Genomic DNA, 24093 nt, shown 5'->3' with positions numbered 1-24093 from the left:
TTCTTTGAATAGTTCTTTTTGTTTCCACTTAGTTGATTTCACTCCTGAGTTTGATTATTTCCTGCCATCTCCTCCTCTTGGGTGAATTTGCTTCCTTTTGTTCTAGAGCTTTTAGGTGTACTGTCAAGCAACTAGTGTATGCTCTCTCTAGTTTCTTTTTGGAGGCACTCAGAGCTATGAGTTTTCCTCTTAGGAATGCTTTCATTGTGTCCCATAAGTGTGGGTATGTTGTGGCTCCATTTTCATTAAACTCTAAACAGTCTTTAATTTCTTTTTTTATTTCTTCCTTGACCAAGGTATCATTGAGGAGTATTTTGTTCAGTTTCCATGTGAATGTTGGCTTTGTATTATTTATGTTGTTATTAAAGATCAGCCTTAGTCCATGGTGATCTGATAGGATGCATGGGACAATGTCAATATTTTTGTATCTGTTGAGGCCTGTTTTGTGACCAATTATATGGTCAGTTTTGACAAAGGAGCCATGAGGTGTTGAGAAGAAGGTATATCATTTTGTTTTAGTATAAAGTGTTCTGTAGATATCTTTTAAATTCATTTGTTTAATAACATCTGCTAGTTTCACTGTGTCTCTGTTTAGTTTCTGTTTCCAGGATCTGTCCCTTGATTAGAGTGGGGTGTTAAAGTCTCCCACTATTATTGTGTGAGGAGCAATGTGTGCTTTAAACTTTACTAAAGTTTCTTTAATGAATGTGGCTGCCCTTGCATTTGGAGCATAGATATTCAGAATTGAGAGTTCCTCTTGGAAGATATTATCTATGATGAGTATGAAATTCCCCTCCTTTTCTTTTTTGATAACTTTGGGTTAGAAGTCGATTTTATTTGATATAAGAATAGCTACTCCAGCTTGTTTCTTCAGACCATTTGCTTGGAAAATTATTTTCCAGCATTTCACTCTGAGGTAGTGTCTGTCTTTTTCCCTGAGATGGGTTTCCTGTAAGCAGCAAAATGTTGGGTCCTGTTTGTGTAGCCTGTCTGTTAGTCTATGTCTTTTTATTGGGGAATTGAGTCCATTGATGTTAAGAGATATTAAGGAAAAGTAATTGTTATTTTTGTTGTTAGAGTTGGCCTTCTGTTCTCGTGACTGTCTTCCTTTACGTTTGTTGAAGGATTACTTTCTTGCTTTTTCTAGGGTATAGTTTCCATCTTTGTGTTGGTGTTTCCCCTTTATTATCCTTTGAAGCACTGGATTTCTGGAAAGATCTTGTGTGTATTTGGTTTTGTCATGGAATACTTTGGTTTCTCCATCTATGGTAATTGAGAGTTTTGCTGGGTATTGTAGCCTGGACTGGCATTTGTGTTCTGTTAGTCTCTGTATAACATCTCTCCAGGATCTTCTGGCTTTCATAGTCTCTGGTAAGAAGTCTGGAGTATTTCTAATAGGCCTCCTTTTATATGTTACTTGACATTTTTCCCTTATTGCTTTTAATATTTTATCTTTATTTACTGCATTTGTTGTTCTGATTATTATGTGTTGGGAGGAATTTCTATTCTGCTTCAGTCCATTTGGGGTTCTGTAGGCTTCTTGTATGCTCTTGGGCATCTCTTTCTTTAGATATGAGAAGTTTTCTTCTATAATTTTGTTGAAGATATTTGCTGGCCCTTTAAGTTGAAAATCTTCATTCTCATCTATTCCTATTATTCGTAGGTTTGATCTTCTCATTGTGTCCTGGATTTCCTGGATCTTTTGAGTTAGGATCTTTTTTGCATTTTGTATTTTCTTTGATTGTTGTGTCCATGTTTCCTATGGAATCTTCTGTACCTGAGATTCTCTCTTCCATCTCTTGTATTCTGTTGCTGATGCACACATCTATGGTTCCTGATTTCTTTCCTAGGGTTTCTATCTCCAGAGTTATCTCCCTTTGTGTTTTCTTTATTGTTTCTACTTCCATTTTTAGATCCTGGATGGTTTTGTTTAATTCCAACACCTGTTTGATAGTGTTTTCCTGTAACTCTCTAAGGGATTTTTGTGTTTCCTCTTTAAATGCTTCTAGATGTTTACCTTTGTTTTCCTGCAATTCCTTCTTAAAGTCCTCCATCATCATCATGAGAAGTGACTTTAGATCAATGTCTTGCTTTTCCGGTGTGATGGTGTATCCAGGACTTGCTATGGTGGGAAAGTTTGGTTCTGATGATGCAAAGTAACCTTGGTTTCTGTTGCTTCTGTTCTTACTCTTGCCTCCTGCCATCTCATCATCTCAAGTGCTTGCTGCCCTCAATATATCTTATTGGAGCCTGTCCTTCCTATAATCCCAGTTGATTCAGGACCCCTCAGAGTCCAGCTTTCTGTGAGATCCTTTGATTGTGGGCTCCTGTGAACCTGAGATTCTGTGTGACAGAGTTCTTGGCAGTCAAGCTTCCTCTGAGACCTTGAAATACTGGAGTGACACAGCTCCTGGTATCCTGGGATCCTGTTTTTCTAAGATCCTGGGCGTGTTCTGGTTCCTGGAAGTGGTGTCTCCTTTGAGGACCGTGGAGTTGTCTGGTCTGTTTGAAACCAAGGTAAACTAGAACTGATCAAAGGGAACCTGAGCTTCTGGTCAGGAAGGGCTCTGGTGTTCCTGTTCCTGCTGTCACAGGCCTGTCACTCTTGGATTGGAACTGATGTTGTGTTCCACTCAACAGTGATCCTAAGATCCCATGAAGAGTTTGGTGTCTGCAAATTGGATGGATCCCTAGGTGGCGCAGTCTCTGAATGGCCTTTCCTTCAGTCTCTACTCCACTCTTTGTCCCTGCATTTCCTTTTGACCAGATGAATTCTGGATTAGTATGTTTGAGGTGAGTGTGCAGTCTCATCCCTCAACCAGGGGCCAAGTCTATCCACTGGATTTGGTCTCTACAGGTTCTATCTCCCCTTTGTTGGGTATTTCAGCTAATGTCCTCCCTGTTAGGTCCTGGAAACTTCTTGGGTCCCTGGCATCTGGAACGTTCCAGTGGCTACCCCAGCTCCCCCTCCCCCACTGCTACACACCTACTTTCAAATTTTTGACCCTCTATATTTCTGCCCCATCTCCTCCCATATCTGAACTGGCCCCCATTTTCCCCTCCTCCTCTTCTCTCCCTCCCAGATCCGTCTCTCCTTCTACTTCCCAAGATTATTTTCTTTCACTTTCTCAGTAGGACTGTAGCATCCACACTTTGTTGTTCAGAATTTTTTGTAGTATTCATAAATTCGTAGATGACATTTGTCAAATATAGAAATTTCGTCCTCCCTAATGAATTTTGTTCAGTAAATTAATTCTTGTGCTACAGAACCAATTTCTAAACTCAGATCAATTAATATAATTCAAAGTTATATTATGGCTGATATATGGCCATAGAAGTCTTTGATGTGCATGTAAATAAGACAGTGGGAAACCTGTCAAAGCCAGACATTAACTGATGAGGAAGAACCCAAGTTTGAGATAATTGAGTGTGCTATTCAAGTTTCACGCGCGCGCGCGCACACACACACACACACACACACACACCCCACTGTGATGTATTTTAAAAGTGGTAACTCTCAGTGTCCATTTAAACTAGAAAGTCAGTAAAAAGTGTTTTTAAACTATATGAGCAAAAATACATATAAAGGATAAATAATAAATGAGATGAATAGGAAAATGTAATAGAATGTTTTATGCTCGATGTGCCTGATTCTCCAATGTAGAGGTCAGTGGTGGTCTGCAATAAGCACTTTTAAAAAGCTTCTTATAAATATAATTGAATTAAAACTCAAGTATAAGGATTATTACTGGCAATTATCTTAAAGCTGAATTCTTAGGGACACTTTTCTAAGATTTGGATTATATCTTTAAGATGTTTATATTAAATATGTTTATAGCTAATTTGTCCAAGGGCTTCAAAATTGAAAGTGTAAAACCAGGGTTGTGAAAATGACTAATACCTTCATTTGAAAAAGCAGTGGTGAAGGTGGCAATTTATTCATCATGTGCCTAAAATATAATCTCTCCCTTAGATGCAGCCAAATGCAATGCATTAGAATTAGGAAGCCATTATACACAACTTCACATTAATGGTGACTATATAAGCCATTCTGAACATTAGTGACACTAAAATAAATTACATATATAAACACTGATCCAATTATTGTACTTTTGAATTTTCTATTCACTTACTTCAATTATTCATTTTACACTCTAAAAGACACCAAAAACACATTCAAATTGTTCAATTCATAGTTCATGTTTACCTTCAAAGTTTTCTCAAATTCTAGTTTGAACATATAAATATTACTAAAGTATTAAATTTATATTTGTTTAATATAATGGCCTCTCTTTTACACTAATTATCATCAGTTAGTGTTTAAATATATACTTATAAAGAGCTATTAATACTTATTAAGAATAATGTGAGAGAAAAACTGAACAAAAATACAATATAACCATCAATGATTCAGAGCATTTCAAAGGACCAGAAGCCAAGCGCTGTCACCTCTGGTGTCTCAAACCCAGACCTGTAAATAACACTGATTCTATCAAATTGGATGGCAAGGGAAAATGCAAGTCCTCTTGCTGTGGATGATCCATCTTTAAATTGAAAACAGACAAAAAAAAGATTTTGATCATAAAATATTGCCATGATTATAGATAAAAACAAATTCTCCCCAGTTGAGAAAACAATATAAAATTAACTCAGCATTCTTGATTTGAAGAGTTTATGTAAAACACACAAAAATACCTATAAAATTATGTACACAAAAGTATTCAGTGAGTCAGTAATACAAGCTAGATGATTGACTGGGTTGCATATGGGCAAAAGGGGGCATAGACTTAGAACTTAGGAGTCTATCAAACATGAAGTTATGAGGCCAGTCCTACCACTTGAAGCGAGAAACTGGAAAGGAAAAGTCTACATTTTGAAATAAAATTCAGTATCAACATATGTCTGTAGTTACAAACACATACTTACTTACACACACACAACACACAGACAAATGACAAGCAAAGTGATTGGTAAAAGAAATGTGAAGAATGAAACTGTCTTGATTTGTTCAGAATACTATAATTAATTACAATAAACTGGGTACCTATCATCATTTGGGTTTCATTGCTAAAGAGACATCATGGCTAAGACAACTATATATATATATATATATATATATATATATATATATACACATATATATATATTAACCTTTTTATGTTGACTTTATTTTTTTATTTTTTATGTTTTTTTGTTAGATATTTTCTTTATTTACATTTCAAATGCTATCCCGAAAGTTCCCTATACATTCCCCCAGCCCCTGCTCCTCTACTCACCCACTCCCACTTCTTGGCCCTGGCATTCCCCTGTGCTGGGTCATATAAAGTTTGAAGACCAAGGGGCCTCTCTTCCCAATGATGGCCAATTAGGCCATCTTCTGCTACATATACAACTAGAGACACAAGTTCAGGGGGTACTGGTTAGTTCATATTGTTGTTCCACCTACAGGGTTGCACCCCCTTCAGCTCCTTGGGTACTTTCTCTAGCTCCTCCATTGGGGGCCCTGTGTCCCATCCAATAGCTGACTGTGAGCATTCACTTCTCTGTTTGCCAGGCACTGGCATAGCCTCACAAGAAGCTGCTATATCAGGGTCCCTTCAGCAGAATCTTGCTGGCATGTGCAATAGTATCTGGGTTTGGTGGCTGATGATGAGATGGATCCCCAGATGGGGTAGTCTCTGGATAGTCCATCCTTTCATCTTAGCTCTAAATTTTGTCTCTGTACCTATATCNTTTCATGGGTATTTNGTTCCTTATTCTAAGGAGGAATGAAGTATCCACANGATNGTCTTCCTTCTTGGTTTTCTTGTGTTTTGCAAAATGTATCTTGGGTATTCTAAGTTTCTGGGCTAATATCCATTTATCAGTGAGTGCATATCTAGTGACTTCTTTTGTGATTGGGTTACCTCATTAAGGATGATATCTTCCAGATACATCCATTTGCCCAAGAATTTCATAAATTCATTGTTTTTAATAGCTGAGTAGTACTCCATTGTGTAAATGTACCACATTTTCTGTATCCATTCCTCTATTGAGGGACATCTGGGTTCTTTCCAGCTTCTGGCTATTATAACTAAGACTGCTATGAACATAGTGGAGCATGTGTCCTTATTACCAGTTTTAAGATCTTCTGGGTAAATGCCCAGAAGAGTTATTGCTGGATCCTCTGGTAGTACTATGTCCAATTTGCTGAGGAACTGCTAGACTGATTTCCAGAGTGGTTGTACAAGCTTGAAATCCCACCAGTAATGGAGGAGTGTTCTTTCTCCACAACCTCGCCAGCATCTGCTGTCACCTGAATTTTTAGTCCTAGCCATTCTGACTGGAGTGAGATGAAATCTCAGGGTTGTTTTGATTTGTATTTCCCTCATGACTAAGGATGTTGAACATTTTTTTCAGGTATTTCTCAGCCATTTGGTATTCCTCAGTCGAGAATTCTCTGTTTAGCTCTGTACCCCATTTTAAGTGGGTTATTTGAATTCTGGAGTCCAGCTTCCTGAGCTCTTTGTATATATTGGATATTAATCCTCTATCAGATTTAGGATTGGTAAAAATCCTTTCCAAATCTGTTGGTGGCCTTTTTGTCTTGTTGACAGTGTCTTTTGCCTTACAGAAGCTTTGCAATTTTATGAGGTCCCATTTGTCAATTCTTGATTTTACAGCACAAGCCATTGCTGTTCTGTCTAGAAATTTTTTCCCTGTGCCCATATCTTCGAGGCTTTCCCCTACTTTCTCCTCTATCAATTTCAGTGCTAAGACAACTCTAATAAAGACAAAATTTAATTAAGCCTGGCTTACTATTTCAGAGGTTCATTCCAGTATCTTCATGGAGGCAGGCAGGTAGACATGGTGCTGGAGAAGCCAAGAGATTTACTTCTTGACCCCAAGGCAGCTAGGAGGGGACTGGATTCTTTAGGCATTCAGGAAGAGGTTCTGATTCCACACTGATGCTCTTGAGAATGGGAGCCCTCAAAGGCCACATACACAGTGATGCATTTCTCCATCAAAACCATCCTTCCTGCTATAAAGTCACACATCCTGGTAGTGCCCCTTCCTATGGCATTAAAACACACTAAAGACTGGGATTTCACTGTTATGCTAGAAAACCTTCATGAATCCTAAAAAGACTACCAAGGAGCTGACTCTGATATAATTACATTAGAGTCTCTTTATTACAAACTAGAGGCTGGGTTTACCCACCACAGACATGCAAGATGGAGGACAATGTTTTTTAGGAAATAAGAGCAAGTGACAGGGTCTCTATCCTGGCAAGCATTTAATTTTATGATTATTTTAAGCTGGCAGGTGGGTGTTCTGAGGTAAGAGAGTTTACAATCACAAGTGGTCTGAAAGTACATCTGAAACAACCAGACTAATCTTTGATTAACTGTAGCTAGAAGCTAGGGAGTAATTCTCGGGTATGGGTCAAGGACAAGCTGTGGAGTCCTTCCTGGAACTTGGGTGCAGCTTGGGTTCAGCTGTAGATCAAATTCTCAGGCTCTTTTGCTTTTAAGATGGAGGCCCATCCCAAGATAGAGTAGGAATAGGTTTGTCCTCTCACCACTATGAAAATTTTCAGAAAAAAGAAACATCCATTTCATAACACCCTTAGTTAGAAAAACAGAATGCAAATTTTAATGTGATTGCATATTATTTAGCATCATTGGGTGACAATTACTATTAATACCAATTCAGATGTGTGTGTTTGTGTGCACATATGTGCACATGTGGGTGTAAGAATAAGGATTTAAATGTGATTTTTAATTCATCCATGATTTCACCTCTACAAATTTATCATATAGATAAACATTTATGTATTTGAATAATTACATAAACAAATACATGTATCTTATTTTATTTTATAGTGAATAATACTTTTGATAAACCTATGGCCTTAAATTTGTGAAGACCCATACGCCCTCTGGCAAATTCATGAAAATAAAGTAACCATATGTTTCAAAGACATCTTTTAATTTTTTTTTTAAAAAGGGAAAGTTTACATGAAATATTCCCTGGATATAATATTAAGTTAGACATTCTCATGAAATGCTTTTAGAAACCGGTATGTGATGGTTATTCTTGATTGTCAACTTCATTAAGAATATTTGAAGAGATTAGTTACTAATACACACTTCTATGTAGGTTGTGTGAGTGTGTGTGTTTGTGTGTGTGTGTGTGTGTGTGTGTGTGTGTTTAGCCATTATTCTAAGAATCAGTGAAGTATGTAGCTTAAGAAGATCCAGAGAGAAGGGAGAAACACCATCCTGTAAGCTGGAGAGGGAAGGAGGACGGATGGAATAAGGAAGGAGAGAAAATACCAGTTAACAGAGGCATCGTCCCTCCCAGCTTCCTGTTCACCTTGAGAGGAGGTCACACGACTGGATACTCTGCATCAATGTTCCTATGGACTACATACAGACTGAAATCTCTAAGCCCATAGCATAGTATACATAGTCACTCCCTTTAAGCTGCACTTTCAGGTGTTTTGGTCTCAGCATTGAGAAAAGTAGCTAGTATAATGCATTTTACTTCCAATCTTTGAATAAATCACTGTAGTCTTATAATTAAGTAAGAATGACTACCCAGAAAACTTCTATAATGAATTTAGATATACGTTGGTGTTGGTTGTTTCGTTGTTTTGTTTGTTGTTATTTTTGTTTGTTTGTTTGTTTGTTTGTTTTTTAACAGCAGCAAGTTTGGAAAGACTTATGGAGTCCACACATCCCTTCTGCTACCTTCCCCTGCTTGGCTTCTCTCATTATCCATATTCTGTATATTGTATCCCGAAACAGAATAGTGCATGCATTACAATTAGTGGACATGTAATAGTGAGTCAAACCATACCAAGGCCATGTGTTCCAGCAGCACTGGCTCTTGGGCCTGCACATTGATGGTACTAGAAATAGTATATTATTATATGCATTCACATTATCATTCAGAATCCTCAGTTATCAGCCTGCCTGTGCTTAACTTCCACTTCTGCCTGGAACCTGTTGATCTTTCTTACTGTCCCTCCTTTTCCAGAATGTCACATATATGTAGTCACACAATGATGTGATTTTTTTTATATTTGTTTCATTTCTTCCTGATTCTACGCTTATTCTCACCTACTCTATTCTTTTTGCATTGATAAATGACTTTTAAAATTTACTCATCTACTGATAAATACGTTACTTTTTTCTAGTTTTTGAAATTTTCAATTAAATTCAGACAAATATTTATTAAAAGTTGTGTATGGGCTTTATGAGGATTTCTATGAAATTTTCAGTTAGAAACGCAGACTTATCTGGGGACAAAATAGGGCACAGGAGCAAGCAATGGAGTAAAGCAAAGGAACTGGTGACAATTCAACATCTTCATTCTGACTACCCGTTGAGAATGGTGAAGGATATTACAATTGGCACAGTAGTTTTAGGGAATACAAATCTAAACATTATTTTTATAATGAAGATCATTTCCTTAAGATTTCAAATTAAAATTGTTTTTTGTTTGTTTGTTTGTTTTATATAGAGAGGAAAAGAGAGCTATGGAAAAAGCAGGATGTAGGCGTCATTTTTCAAAGTATCGTACTTTGATATTGTCTTTCCAGCAATTGCTATAAATCGTTGCTAAGCCATACTCTTTCACATTAGATTTCATTAAAATACACAACACACACTTGCCTGCCAGGTCTCAAGGTCAGGACAAATTATGTATAAAGTTATCCTTTGCAGACGGATGTATCCAAATCAGCTGTTGAGCTCAGGGCTCACTGGATCTAGTATTCTGCTTCTGACTCGACGGGTGTGTTGTAACAATTCTCTTTGGGTTTCTGTGAGTTGCAGAGCCTTAGTCTTGTGTGACTTTGAACTGTTTCCTGTCTTGTTATTAGATCAACAGATACAGCAAGAAAAATGAGTTTAATCTGGAGTTTTAGACCTAAAAGGGTCCTCCTATTCTGTAATTAGCCAGTAGAATACTTCCATCTATTTCTCACAACATGGTGACACCATCCCACTGTCATAAACTAATGAAATACTTTGTCACTTCTCATCAGTATTATATATTTTCTGCTGATTTATTTCTGTAAAAATTGTCACTTTAGTCGTGTGTTTATTCTTTTTAAGGTTAACCTTATCTCTCCTATTTATTTTTGTTTTATTTTGTTTTGTTGCTTTTTTGTTTTCCTTTGTTTTAAGGGTCTTTACAGTGTGATTCTGTCATACAATGTGGGTAGGAGATAATATCATTTTCGTTTCTTGCTCTTTATTTTCTTTCCCCACATGAATGATCTTCCCCTCAATAAACACATGCCCAACAAAGAAAATTTATTCACTTCACTTTTCTCTGTCTTCCACATTCCCTTGTATAATATAGCTAGATGTCTTGTGTTTTATGTATCCTTTCATGCCTTGCATTCTACCATAAATGATCATTTCTCTTTGAGTCACTGGAAACAATTCTTCAGTTTATAATTCTCTGTCTCTGCACTTCAGTAATGCAGTAAGGTCAAATGATTTAAGCAAGCATTTACTCCAGTCTCCTGATATATTAAATAGAGGCAATGAAAACCATAGGTCATGATGATGTTCTCGTCTCTGCTGCCACTAAGCACTGTGACTGGGTCCAAGGTCCTACTGTAGCTCTGTAACCAGGGTATGTGTCAAAATTCATGGCCTAAGTTGCCATGAAAACATGTGGATGTCTGTGTTCTGGGCTGCAACTTGAAGCCATATTGATGTCTGTGGGCTCTACTGTCATAAGGGACTATATTGATGTGCATGACCTGTGCTGCCACTTGAGTCCATAGCTATTGATGTCCATTGTATGGGCTGCTTCTGAAGGTCCTGTCTAAGTCTGTGGTCCTACAACACCAGGGGCCATATTTGTTGTCTGTGCTGTTGTGAGAAACTATGTGGGTGCCCATGATCTGTGTGCTCCCACTAGTGGTAAAGAACAATGAAGATACTTTTATAGTAATTTTGCTGACTGCAGATACATAGTTGAGAAAGATGCACATGGTTGAGAAATGATATCTGCTACCCCCAACCCTCCCAAAAAAGTATCAGCCCAAATAGGAAGTAATTGAAGAGAACTCTTAAAAACTCTGATGCTGAAGCTGAGTTCTCCTCAAATCATGGCTTGTGACAGAGGTACAGCAAGGGAACAACTCAGTTCCACTTAAGGGGTAGACCACTGAGAGCTTGCCCATGCTTCAGTGAATATATAGATAATATAAACTGGACCTGTTCTATTTCTTCCTCTTTCTTTCATTTTAATTTTTGTTTTTCATTGTTTATTTTGGTGGGTTCACAAGGCTGGCGAGCATACATGGAAGGACTGGGACATGGGAGTGATCAGGGAGCATGATGTGAAATTTCCAAACACTCAATAAAAATAAAAATATCATGTTTTAAAATGCCAAACGGAAAGTGGCAGAAAGCCAGCCTGGCCCGAGCTTCTACACTCTGTCCATACTGCAGCTTGGGCTTTCATTGTAGTGCTTTACTGTAGGCCAAGTCTCTTCCATGTGTTTTTCCTTACCTTGTTCAAAGTTACCACCTAAGACCTCTAGCCTTTTATTTTATTTTCCTTGTTTTGTCTGACTTTCCTTTTTGTTTTAATTTTTAAAATGTCTATTGACTATATAATCTGGGTTAAGCATTACATATAATTCTGTTTGTTCAGGTGACTGGCTTGTAAAGCTCTAGTCTGAAGTCTAGCCCTGACTTGGAACTGCCATTTTCAGTGTTTTGTTCAACAGCACATTTTCATCTGAAGACCCCTTTCTCCATTACTGCTGGGAATGCCCTCATCCCTTGACACTCATGTAAAGCATAGCATATCTTACGGTGATCATGTCCATCTTCTAATCTTACAGATGTCAATGCATTGGCTCCATCACCCAATCCTCCCTTCCTAGAGTACTATGGCTTGTAGTTAAGCTTGCATAGTCTCTCACTTGGTACTTTTGTGTTGCCTTAGTTGCTCCTCACATCTGTATGCTTCAGTGTATTCAAAACTAGTAACAGAATTCTTAGCAAACAATAAACAATAATGTTGTCTGAATGCTGCAGAAAAAAATTATTATCTAAAGTTTAGAAAACATACCTTCAATTGGTAATTGACATTTCATGATCTACAACCTCACAGTGACTGATTGCTAATTTTTTAATGGGTACCATCTTCCTCTTACTTAATACATTTAGAAAGAGGAGTATATCCATCCATAATCTGAGTTAGATTAAACAAATATTGCTAAAACAGGATATGCTTGTAATCATGCCTGATAATCATGAATAAAATTCAGCATACATGGTTTTGTGGTTATAGCTCATATTAATATATTAAGAAAATAAGCTTTAGCATAAAATAAGAAGTATATTCATAATATAGAACTTTTCAGTGTTCAACTAGAAGAATTTTCCTATATACCTGAAATTTCACAGCCATCTCTGCTGGTTAAATACCTAGTATTTTCTCTATGCTCAATATTGGAACATTAGTGCTTCATCAACAGGTTGTAGTTCTCATCTCCCTACCCTCTTTACTAGCTAGCTAAGCATGTAATGTATGCTAAATATTTTCTAAATCAGAGTAAATCTCAGAACCATCAGAACAACAAAAATGTATGTAGAAGCAGCATTGTCTCATATAAAAATCATATAAAATCTTATAAATATATTACTTATCCACTGGGATGACTCAAATATTCTATTCTCTTCATGCCTACTTTTTTATGTGTGGGAGGAGATTATATCTCTATGCAGTCTTGTGAAGGTTAGATGGCAAACATGGGTATCTGTCCGTTCTTGCCTTGCACTTTGTTTGAGACGAGGTTATTGTTGTTGCTGTTGTTGTTGTTGTTGTCATCGTTGTTGTGTTTTCCAGACGACCTGGACATTAGCTTCTGGGTTTTTTCCTCTCTCTGATGACCTCCTCCCTGTGGGAGACCTGGGACGCAGATGCTCCCACTTGCCTTTTACTTAGGTTCTACAGATGCAAACTCAGAACCTCACACATACACAGCAAATGTTTGTTTCTCCTTGAGCATCTCTCCAGCCACATGCTCATAGTCTTTTTAATACTGAAGTATCTTAATTCATTTTATGTTTTCATAAATGTAGTATACATTCATATACTACAGATGTCTGTGCAGTTCATAAGACAGGAATCTATTTTCCCTTTCCACTATCTCTGGTTCTCAAAGACTTAACTTATGTTTTCAGACTCATGTGCAAGCACCTTTACTCTCTGAGCCATCTTGACAGCCTTCATATTCTTAATATTAGTTGTGATCTCTATTAGAAGACATTTCTTTAATAACACATATTACCTTTTAGCAAAACTCTAGTCAGATGGCATGTCACCAACCTTTAATACTAGCTCTTATTAGCCAGAGAAAGTTGATGTCCATGAGTTTATGGCTAGTATCATGTAAATAATGAGTACCGGGCCAGACAGAGCTAAAAAAACAAAACCAAACTTAGAAAACTTACAAAAATGAAAGAAGATAAATGTTAGAGAACCAGATCATAAACATTACTTGTCTTTTGCTGATTTGTTCTTTTTAATGAAATTAGAATTTTCTTCATTCAATATATATCCTGATTACAATCCCACTTCCCCTACTCTCAGTTCTTGCCCCTCCCTTCCCATCCAAAGCCATACCCTTTCTGTCTCTCCTTTGAAAATAAAGAAGCATCTTAGGGGTAATAATAAAATAAATCAATAAAATATTAGGACTACGACAAGTCAACTGAAAAAGAAAAAGTGTCAAAGAAAATGGACAAGAAATGTGTATAGACACAGAGACTCCTACATTGGCATAGCCCAAAATCTCATAAAAATCCAAAATAGGGAGCCCTCATTAAAAAAATAATAAAACCTCAAAAATCGTTTAATAAAGAAGAAAATGTCAAGAAAAGATATTTGATTATGTCAAAACAGTAGCATATATTGTATGTGCAGAAACGCATGCAATTTCCCCTAATCTATGGATTTTATAATGGTGTTTAGTGTGGAATGAGTACTGTACAAACATTTCTGCTGCTTGAGTATGCATGTGACAGTGTGTGATTGTCCTAGATGACTTTGTTCCACTAGGCTGGTTTGTGGTTCTTCAGTTTTGTTGTTGCTACAAGATCGTTTTAATTGTCTTGACTGGAAGCAAAAAAATGTATACTTACCATGATAAAAACCTTGCAGTACAGCTATCAGATTGAAAAAACAATGTAAATAAATCAGAAAATATACAGAAATCAATTTAGCAACTACCATCCTCTCCTACTTTCAGCCCTTTCTAAGAAAGAATTTTTAAACAGCAAGCTTCTATTTGTTTGAGTCTTGCTTTAACATTTTCAAACTTTGGCTTTTAAAGAAGAGGTAAGAATTTCGGAATATTTGGGAATGTTTTTATAGTATTAAGTACTTACTAAGTTTTGCATAGCTACTAATAATTTCTCTAGCATATCTGACCACTAGTAATTTATGTTTCTTTTGATAATACCAACATGGAGCATGTCCTAGCGTTTTCTATGTGCAGGTGGCAGCATAGTCCCACATAGACCCAAAGTACCTGGCTGTTCAATACTTTTGTACATGAATTCAAGATGTGATAATCCATCTTGATCCAAATTCAATAAAAATCAGCCTTCTTTAAAAAGTATTTACTGATCACATTTGCTTTAAGTTTATTTAACTAGTGAGTGTGAGTTCAAAATTCTTGAGTCTTACTTTGTAAGTTCTACTTCATCTATATGTTGGTTAGAATTAAATTCAAACACACAGGATATGAAGAAGCAGTTTCAAACCTTCCATAAAATATGAAAGGAATTGTGTTTTGTTTTGTTTTGTTTAATTTGGAAGTTTTATCTAGGTTCTATCCTGATGTTAATTATATTTCTGGTGATTTGGAGACAATCATGTGAATATGATTTCTTTACCTTATGAGGCCGGCTTTCCATTAGTGATGGCACACAGATTCACTGTAATCTTGACTGTGAAAGATCAATAGTGATTTGTAGATATGATTTTTATAATGCTGTTCTGGAATGTCATGATTTATTGGTGGTGCCTGGGAACAAATGAAGAATTACCTTGATAAACCAACTCAAATGTGGACCTATCTTATTCTTGGACTCCAGGATATGGCCTTATATTTACAGATGACTCCATACAATTTATTCCTTAAGTAGAGGATGACATATTTCAAAGATAAAATGTACATTGTGCAACAATTTTGCATTGTACATCAATCTTGCCTTATGAATTAGATTATAAATTCCTTGCTGAAGGTGACAAGGTCAAGGTATTTTGTTTTGTTTTCTATGGCCTCTGTGAAGGAATACCTCTGTGCATCTGGATACACAGGCTGTATAATTGACTGTCCAGTTTGCTGGACTTTGTGGTAGGTGTACGTGCATCTCATCTTCATCATTTTTAAAACTAGACCACAGTAGTTTGGAAAGGTTATATAGATATATGTGAGAGGAAGACTGTAAACTACAGAATTATTTTTCTCCTTTCTGCCCTGTGTTGTCAGAGCCTCATTTTTTTTTTCCACAGGGGCAATCACCTTCACCTGTGTAGTCCTCTAGAAAGATTTTCCTCTGTAGCTGTGGGTTTTGAGATCCATAGAATAGGCTGACTACTGACTAAAAGTATTTGAAAGAAAATTATGTCTGTTCAACATGTCTATTGAATATGTATTTCCATGTTACTATACCCCAAGTAATATCCACAAATATTTATTTAACACTTACACTGTATTAAATTTGGGTTTCATAACTAATTCAGTGATATGGGCATGTTATAGGAAAAGATACACTATTTAGTATAAAAGACATGCAAATTGGTCAACTGTGGACCTGTAGAAGTCTCTGATATGAGACTCTTGAAGACAGCAAGGCATATGTATACATATACTAATGCACTTATGGAAATGAACTCATGCATATTAATACATACATGAATCCTTTTAGTGTGCAAGAAAGCCCACCTCTGCTTTATAAAACACTTTTTAAAACTGGTGTCTTCTAATATTCTTTCTTAGTACCATGCTCTCATTCTTTGTCACTAAAATCATGATTGCAGTCCTTGTTACTTTCTTGGGATGGGAATTTGAATTTCTGACAGTCTTTCCATAACATGCAAAACACTGATATACATGACTGCGTGCCATACTTTCAAATCTAGATTGCTTGTGGCAAAATTGATATATTTTGTGTTTGCTCATTTTAACTAATTTTTAAACATTTCCCGACAAGTAAGTTGCTCAAATGTACAATATTTGAGGTGATTATTACACTCCTGTCAAATCTGTCTGTTTATCCATCATTTTGATCTTGACTTAACTAATAGAGAAGAAATGGCATCAAACTGACATTTAAGTTTATATTTTAAATTACAAGAGCTTTAAACATCTTATTTTACTTAAATGTCGTCCATGTATCAGATAATTGATATTATTACACTAATTTGAAAAAATATCTACATTTAATGGACCCAGTAACATTTTTTAGTTTCTATTGACATTTTGATGTTTACATATTAATGGGGTTCTTTATGCTATTTCAACACATCCATGTAATGTACACTAATCAATTCCTTCCCCATCTATCTATCTATCCTTCTTTCCTTTCAGAATATCTAGTAATAGCTGTGCTATGTCAGATAGATTTTTTGCTTATTTTTTAAACATTGACATGTGGAAAGGAATTTGTGATATCATATTTATGAATCTGATTTATTTCCCTTAGCATAATTCGTTCCAATGCCACCAACATTGCTCATTGCTGGAAGTGACAGAAATTTATCCATTTTAAGGAATAATATCCAATTGTGTGTGTGTGTGTGTGTGTGTGTGCGTGTGTGTGCACATCTACACAGTGATCATAATTTATTCATCCATTAATGGACATTGATACTACTTCAATTTTTAGATTTTATTAAAAGTATCAAAATATACATAACAAGCAATTATTTGTTTAGTAAGTTAATATTTTTATTACTTGTAGGTATATGCACACACATACACCACAATGCATGTGTGAAGGTCAGGGGACAATTTGTAAGAGTTCTTTCTATTCCTCTGCCATGTATCCTGGGTATTAAACTCATAGAGCTTGGCAGCAAACTTCCTTACTCATTGAGTGAGCCAATTCACCTGGCTGAAATTGTTATTTTTCGCATCAATTTCATTAAGAGGAGAGAATAACTCTTGGTTTAAACATGGATTTGCATAGTGGCCAATACTGAACAACCTTGAGTTTATTTGTGGGTCATTTGTATTTCTTCTTGCAGAAATGTGCATTCACCTCATTTTTCCATTTTATAAAAGGGTCTTACTTGGTTTGTCTTCGTTAAACTTTGGAATTTTGTAGCCCATTGTGGATTTTAATTATTAGTCCAATATCTCAACTCTGAACCTCACTTGCTGTTTTTCCAATTTTCTCTGTTTTCACATTAATGCCATATAATTTTATTGAGTATAACTAAAACTATTTCCATTTGGGAGAATTTTAATTGATACATTCTAAATGTTGTACTACTTGCTTCTGTACATTTAAAAATCTAGCCAGTTTAAATGTTATTACCCTTCCTAGTTTTCCCTCCTCCAAGAAACCCCCTATCCAGCTCCCCTCCCCCTGCATATATGAAGGTGTTCCATCATCATACAAAGTGATTTTAGATCTGACTCTTGCTTTCCAGGTGTGATGGTGTATCTGGGACTAGCTATGGTGGGAGGACTGGGCTCTGATGATCCCAAGAAACCTTGGTTTCTGTTGCTTATGTTCTTATGCTTGCCTCCTGCCATCTTATTATCCCTAGTGCTACCTACTCTTGCTATATCTGATTGGAGTCTGTCCTTCCTGTGACCCTGGTTGTGTCAGAACTCCTCAGAGTTCAGCTGTCTCTGTGATCCTGTGATTCTGGGGTCCTGTGATGCTGAGATCCTGGGTCTGTCAGAAACCCATGAGCATCAAGCTGCCTCTGGAACCCTGAGACCCTGGTGTCACAAATGTCCTGTGATCCTGAGATCCTGGGTGTGTCAGAGCCCCATGAGCATCAAGCTGCCTCTGGAACCCTGAGACCCTGGTGTCACAAAGGTCCTGTGATCCTGTTACCTGTGATCCTGGGCATTTTACAGTGCCTAAGAGTGGAGCTTCTATTAGGTGCTGTGGGACTGGTTTCAGAGTTAGCCCCAAAGGTTTGCTTGGGGCACCTCTGAGCCTATGATCCTGGGCATGTTAGAGTACCTGGGAGTAGAGCTTCCTCTGGATGTTGTGGGACTGGCTGTTGAATTTGTGCCCATGGTCAGCTCAGGGCATCATCTCAGACAGGAAGGAACCCATGCCACTGGTCGGGCGGGGTTCCTGCACCCCTGAATCCCCCTGGTCCCATTTACTCCCAATTCTTAATTTCTTACAGCCTTATTTTTTTAGTTTTGAATAATTTTAAATTCTATTTTCTAGTTATTGCACTTGATATGATCATCTCTATTATTGTTCATGCTTTCTAAATTGTAGGTACCTTAGCTGGGACTTATAGAACACATTTTATTCCTGGCATTAAGTTTATAATTTGTATTTATTTAAAACAAATCTATTATTGAAATAGCAGTCAGTACTTAGTTTAAACATTTTTTTCAGTAATATATGTTTAAAATCATCTAGAATACTTCAGTCATTTCAGTACTGATTATGTGTTTTTTTCATTTGACTTACAAAAGTGAAGACTATTATTAAATTTTACAAATAAGTTTGATAATTTTAAATACATTGTGTTTTTAAAAATATTTGACATATCTTCATTTCAAATTTTATTTTGACCCTAATTTTATGAATGATAGTCTTTTTAATCAGACTACTAAGTCTCTAGATACATTGTAAAATTTGTTTTACTTATCAATAATATACACTCCAGAAATGACAATTACCTAGAAATAATAATAATAATAATAATAATAATAATAATAATAATAATAATAATAATAATGTGTAAATAAATAATTTGTAGTGAAAAATATCACCATCCACAACTTCAACAAAACAAGATTTCACAGACAACAACATCCATGGGACAGTGTGTGCTCTACATGTTGATTTTGAAAACATTTTGACCAGCAGCCATTTTTATTTGTAAATCAGTAAAAAGAAAACATTTTTACATGTTCTACTAGTGTGTATCAAAATTATCTAAATATAATTCTCCTTTAATGTGATATTTGTATTAACTCTTTGAGATTTTCATCTAGTAGACTTTAACCAAATTCAACCCCTTTTCCCCCTAGCTGCTACCAGATCAACCTTCATCTTCCCATCCTATCCAAACTTCCTGTACTATTTTGTTTTAGTGACCCAATAAATTTAGGTTGTGTTTCTCTTGAGCTTATGTGTGGGGGGGTCCATCCATTAGATCATGTTTAACCTTAAAGAGAGCATACAGTTAGAGGAAATGGAGTCTCCATCCCCCATAAAATAGCATCTGTTGAGCCCATCCAGACACTGTCAATGATATTCTGCTAAACTTTAAGAGTCTAGCATACCCCATCATCAGAAAGGCTTAATCCAGCAGCTAATGGAAACAGATGCAGGAACCAACAGCCATCTATTACACAGAGTTTGGGGGATCCTGTGGAAGAGGAAATGAAGGACTGTAGAAGATAGAGGGGTCAAGGACACCACCAAAAACCTACAGAATCAACCAATTTGGGCCCATAGGAGCTCACAGAGCCTAAACCACCAAATGGATAACATGCATAAGACAGATCTAGGCCCTTTACACATATTTACACAGCTGTGTAGCTTAGTTTTCATGTCGGACTCCTAACAGTTGGAGGAGGAACTATCTTTTACTCTGTTATCTTTCTTTGGCACCTTATCCTCCTAGTGGGCTACCTTATCGATCTTTAATAAGAGAATATATACCTAGTGTTACTACAACTTGATATACCAAGGTTAGTTAATGTCCATGGGAGGCCTCTCTTTTCTGAAGAAAAAGGGAGGGGAATTGGTGGGAAGAGACCTGAGTTTGAGGAGAAAAACTCGAAGAGGAGGAGGAAAGGAAATGGGAATTTTAAATAACATAAAATAAAATATAAAGTATCGACTGCCAACAGCTTCTCAGAGGGAAAGATGTGGAGACCTTCCTCCTTCACTGTTGTCTGCATTATTCTTCCTTGTCCAAGCCTTTCCCAAGCAACAGTAGCTACTCTGATTTCCTGCACTTGATTTTCACTGCACTTGCAGTGGTCCTGCCATATCCAGAAGACACTGTTTCATTTTCCTCTGCCCTGACTTACTCCCTAGTAATCTTTCTTTCTACTCTCTCTGAATGGTAGCTAAGCCTAGGGGTAGGAATGATAAAGCGGTTTTGGCAGAACACTCCAAAATCAATTGTTCTCAGACCATTGACCATTTGTTCATTAATCACCAACCACTGCACACAAAGGAAATTCTCTAATTAATTAGCTTGGTGATCTACACCTAACAATTGTTACACAGTTACAAATTTGCAGGCCACATTGGTGTTATTTCCATTTAGCAAAATAAAAGAAAAATAGGTTAATCCCTGGAATCTATGAGCTCCCAACCATGGGATTTTGGTTAGTTGTCCAGCAGCAGAAATATATTTCCACCTGTGCCACAAACCTTAAATTCAAGCACAAAACAGTTAACTATATTGATAAAATTCATGTCATTGTTGCCCATTTAGAAATATGTTCTTTCCTTCCAAACCAGTCATTATTATAGGTCAAAGGGTTTATAGGTAAATAAATTGTTTTTTTCTAGTGGTGCATATAATAACTTCTGATACTACTCAAGCTAGTTAACAAGGAGAAAGCTTTGTTGTCAGTACCAACTTGATTTATCCAAGCCTTGTGACTAATATCTGATGTATTTAGCAATAATGTCTTAATACCCAGTTCTGGTGGTAAATCAAAATCAAAATAAGAATCTATTGTCAGTCTGTGGGATACATCTACTGACATGATGGGAGACATCCTACATTTGATACCTATGGCACCTAGGAAGAGCATTGTCCCCAGTAAAGCCACAAATCTAAAGATCCACCTAAGAGTGAATATATGTAGCACTTATATTTTTCAACCTGGGGTACTTCAGTCAGTGTGTGTTCGGTTCTACCTAATAATTTCATAATTTCTTTTTTCTGTACAATTGAATAAAATTACATGGAATATAGGTACATTTTCAATATCTATTTATTAGTTGATGTAAATTTGGGTTCTAGCTAACATCCAGCTATTGTGAATAGAGGAGCTATGGATATTGATGACCATGTATCTGTGTAATAGGAAATAACGTCTTTTAAGGCAATGTCCAGTTAGGTCTTATGATACATCCATTTCTTGTTGTGGTTTTTTTTTTTTTTTTGAGGAATCCCTGCACTGATTTCTAAGAGGTTGTATCAATTTACAGTCTCACTAACAGTGCATGAGGAAACCTCATATCATCAGTAATATTTATCATAATTAATATTCTTAGTCTTAGTCATTGGGATTGGGGTCTAATGAAATCTCAAAGAAGTTTTAATTCATTTTTCCTTGATGGCTAACAATGATAATTAGTGTTTTAATGTTTTTTTAGCCATTTTATATTTTATTTTAAGAACTCTCCATCCAGTTCCATTGCCCAATTTTCAAATTTTGTTGTATTTTTACTTTAAGTTTTCAGGTATTTTTATTTTATAGACACTAATCTACTGTTAGACATGTAATGTATGGTTTTAGTTTTGTTTTCCAATCTTCTAAGATGCCTTTTCAATTGACTAGCAATTTCCTTTACAATACAAGTGTGTTTCAGTTTCATAATTGACTGGTCAATTGCTGATCCCCTTCCCTGGATGTCTAGAGTCCTATTATAGCCTGAGCTTGAAGCCTAAATTGTATTTCCTACTATATTTTTCTCTATGTTTTAGGTTCTTATCTGACCTTGAGGGGTTTGAATATCTTAAATGAATTTGTATATAGGGTGAGAGAGATTGGTCAACTTTCATTCCTCTATGTGCAGATAGCAAATATTCCTAACAACAGTTATTTCAAGCAGTTTTGTCATGTGTTCTTGTTTGTCTGATTTTTGCATTTTTGTTTTAAAAAAATCAGTTGTTTTTATGTGCATGGACTAATATCTCCAATGTCAAACCTTCTGTATTGTTTATTATTTCTGTTTCTATGTTGAATGTATGCTGCTTTTGCAACTTTGGTTCTGCAGAAACCAGAAATCAGGGCCAACAATTCTTCAAGGAATTTTTTGGTTTTTGTTTAAGGACGTATTTATTTATTTATTTTATGTATATGCATACACAGTCGCTGTTTTTCAGTCATACCAGGAGAGGACATCACATTACAGGTGGTTCTGAAGCACCATGTGGTTGTTGGGAATTGAACTCAGGACCTCTGGAAGAGCAGTCAGCCCTGTTAATCACTGACCCATTTTCCAGCCCCCAAGGAGGTTTAGTTTTGTTTTGTTCTGTTTTGTTTTGTTTTGTTTTGTTTTTTCCTTAAAACTATGTTGGTTATCCAGGACTGGTATTCTTTTATGAAGCAACTTTTATTTCATGATCATTTCAAGAAATATAGGTAACAAGTGTTGAGGGGTTTAGTTTACATATATAAATAAAATACTACTTCCCCTAAAATAAAGCATTTGCCTAAATTTCAGCTTAGGTCATAACTAACAGTGTTTGTGCAAATGTTGGACTGAGAAAAATGATTCAAATTGTGCAATTAAACTTTACTTCTGAAACTATAACACATTTTCAGCTAGTCACAGAATCTCTTTTTATTTAATAATTTAAAATTCAGAAAACACCAGTGCTCAGACTCTACAAGCAAGACAAGAATATTCCAATGCTGTCATGAAAACAAACTGTCAAACTATCAGGAATTGATTTTTTTGCTAATAGCAAATAATTCTGACTCTGACAAAGACAATAACAATGGCATTTCCTTACTGTGATCTTCTGCAAATTACAAATGCATTTTCTTTCCTTTCTCTTAAGGGAGATGCATCAACAATGCCTGGGTATGCGATGGAGATGTTGACTGTGAAGATCAGTCTGATGAAGAAGACTGTGACAGCTTCTTGTGTGGACCACCCAAGTACCCTTGTGCTAATGACACCTCTGTGTGCCTGCAGCCAGAGAAACTCTGCAATGGGAGGAAGGACTGTCCGGATGGGTCAGATGAAGGCGACCTTTGTGGTATTGCTTGTTCTGTCTTTTTTACTTTTCTCCAGGGATTAGAACCTTTTAGTTTATTTGCATCTACTTATTCACATCAAAGCACTCATTCTTTCTGCTTATTCCCTTCAAATCGGACTTTTTGCATTTGCCCTTGTATTTAATTTTCAGGCACTGAATGGCTTTATAAATTGCAGTGAATATGATCAAGCAATTCTGAAAACAAGAAAACAAACAAACAAACACTAGACAATGCATTTACCAGGTAGAGAGCTCTGTGTTACATCTCTAGTTCCTGCCTACTGTTCTATAGCTGAACTGATTAGTGTCAGGAAGTTAGTGAAACCTCACTGCTCACATGAAACTCACTGCTGACGAGTCTTCAGACATTACAATAGAAACGGTGATTTTGTTTGTTACAGGAAGAGGAGATGCTGGACTTAAGACAGACTATTACCTGAGTTGCTATGATGCTGCTTCTGTTTTGTAGTTCTTGTATAATTGTTTCTCTTAGTATACTTATCAAGTTAAAATGACCAATTCACCAGACTTTAAAAGAATTTGGAAGAGCTATCTCTCTATGCCGAACTATACATATGAAGGGAAGGAAATAAAAATGTTTTCTACCTTCAGGAAATCAGAGAGTTATCAAGTAGGGAATTTAGGTATGGTTGCTAAAAGACACTGATGGAGGCATCAACAAAGAGTGTAAATAATGATAAGAAGAACAAATCATACCCTGGCACTTTATAAGGTAATGAAGAGGAAAGGACAGCTATGACTTGACTTGTCCAAATAGTTTCCTTACTCTTACTTAATGTTACTTAAGTCCATAAAGGGCGTCAGAAATTCTTAGTTCTAAGACAAAAGAAATTATACTTGAAATAAACTAAAAATATTGTGAACCAC

At 36.2% G+C, this 24093-nt stretch overlaps 1 protein-coding gene across 4 annotated transcripts in view; it reads left to right on the top strand.

The window, feature by feature from the left end:
• The window catches only part of Lrp1b (LDL receptor related protein 1B), a 1962444-nt gene that overhangs the window by 1225504 nt on the left and 712847 nt on the right, over positions 1 to 24093 (top strand). For all 4 annotated transcript variants that reach the window (XM_021192210.2, XM_029535926.1, XM_029535925.1 and 1 more), the window contains exon 22: positions 23005 to 23205. In XM_021192210.2, coding sequence (XP_021047869.1) covers positions 23005 to 23205 — 201 coding nt within the window. The remainder of the gene's footprint in view (positions 1 to 23004; positions 23206 to 24093) is intronic.

This window comes from Mus pahari, chromosome 3, assembly GCF_900095145.1.
Source record: "Mus pahari chromosome 3, PAHARI_EIJ_v1.1, whole genome shotgun sequence".
Lineage (NCBI taxonomy): Eukaryota > Metazoa > Chordata > Mammalia > Rodentia > Muridae > Mus > Mus pahari.
This window is presented reverse-complemented; position numbering and strand designations above follow the sequence as displayed.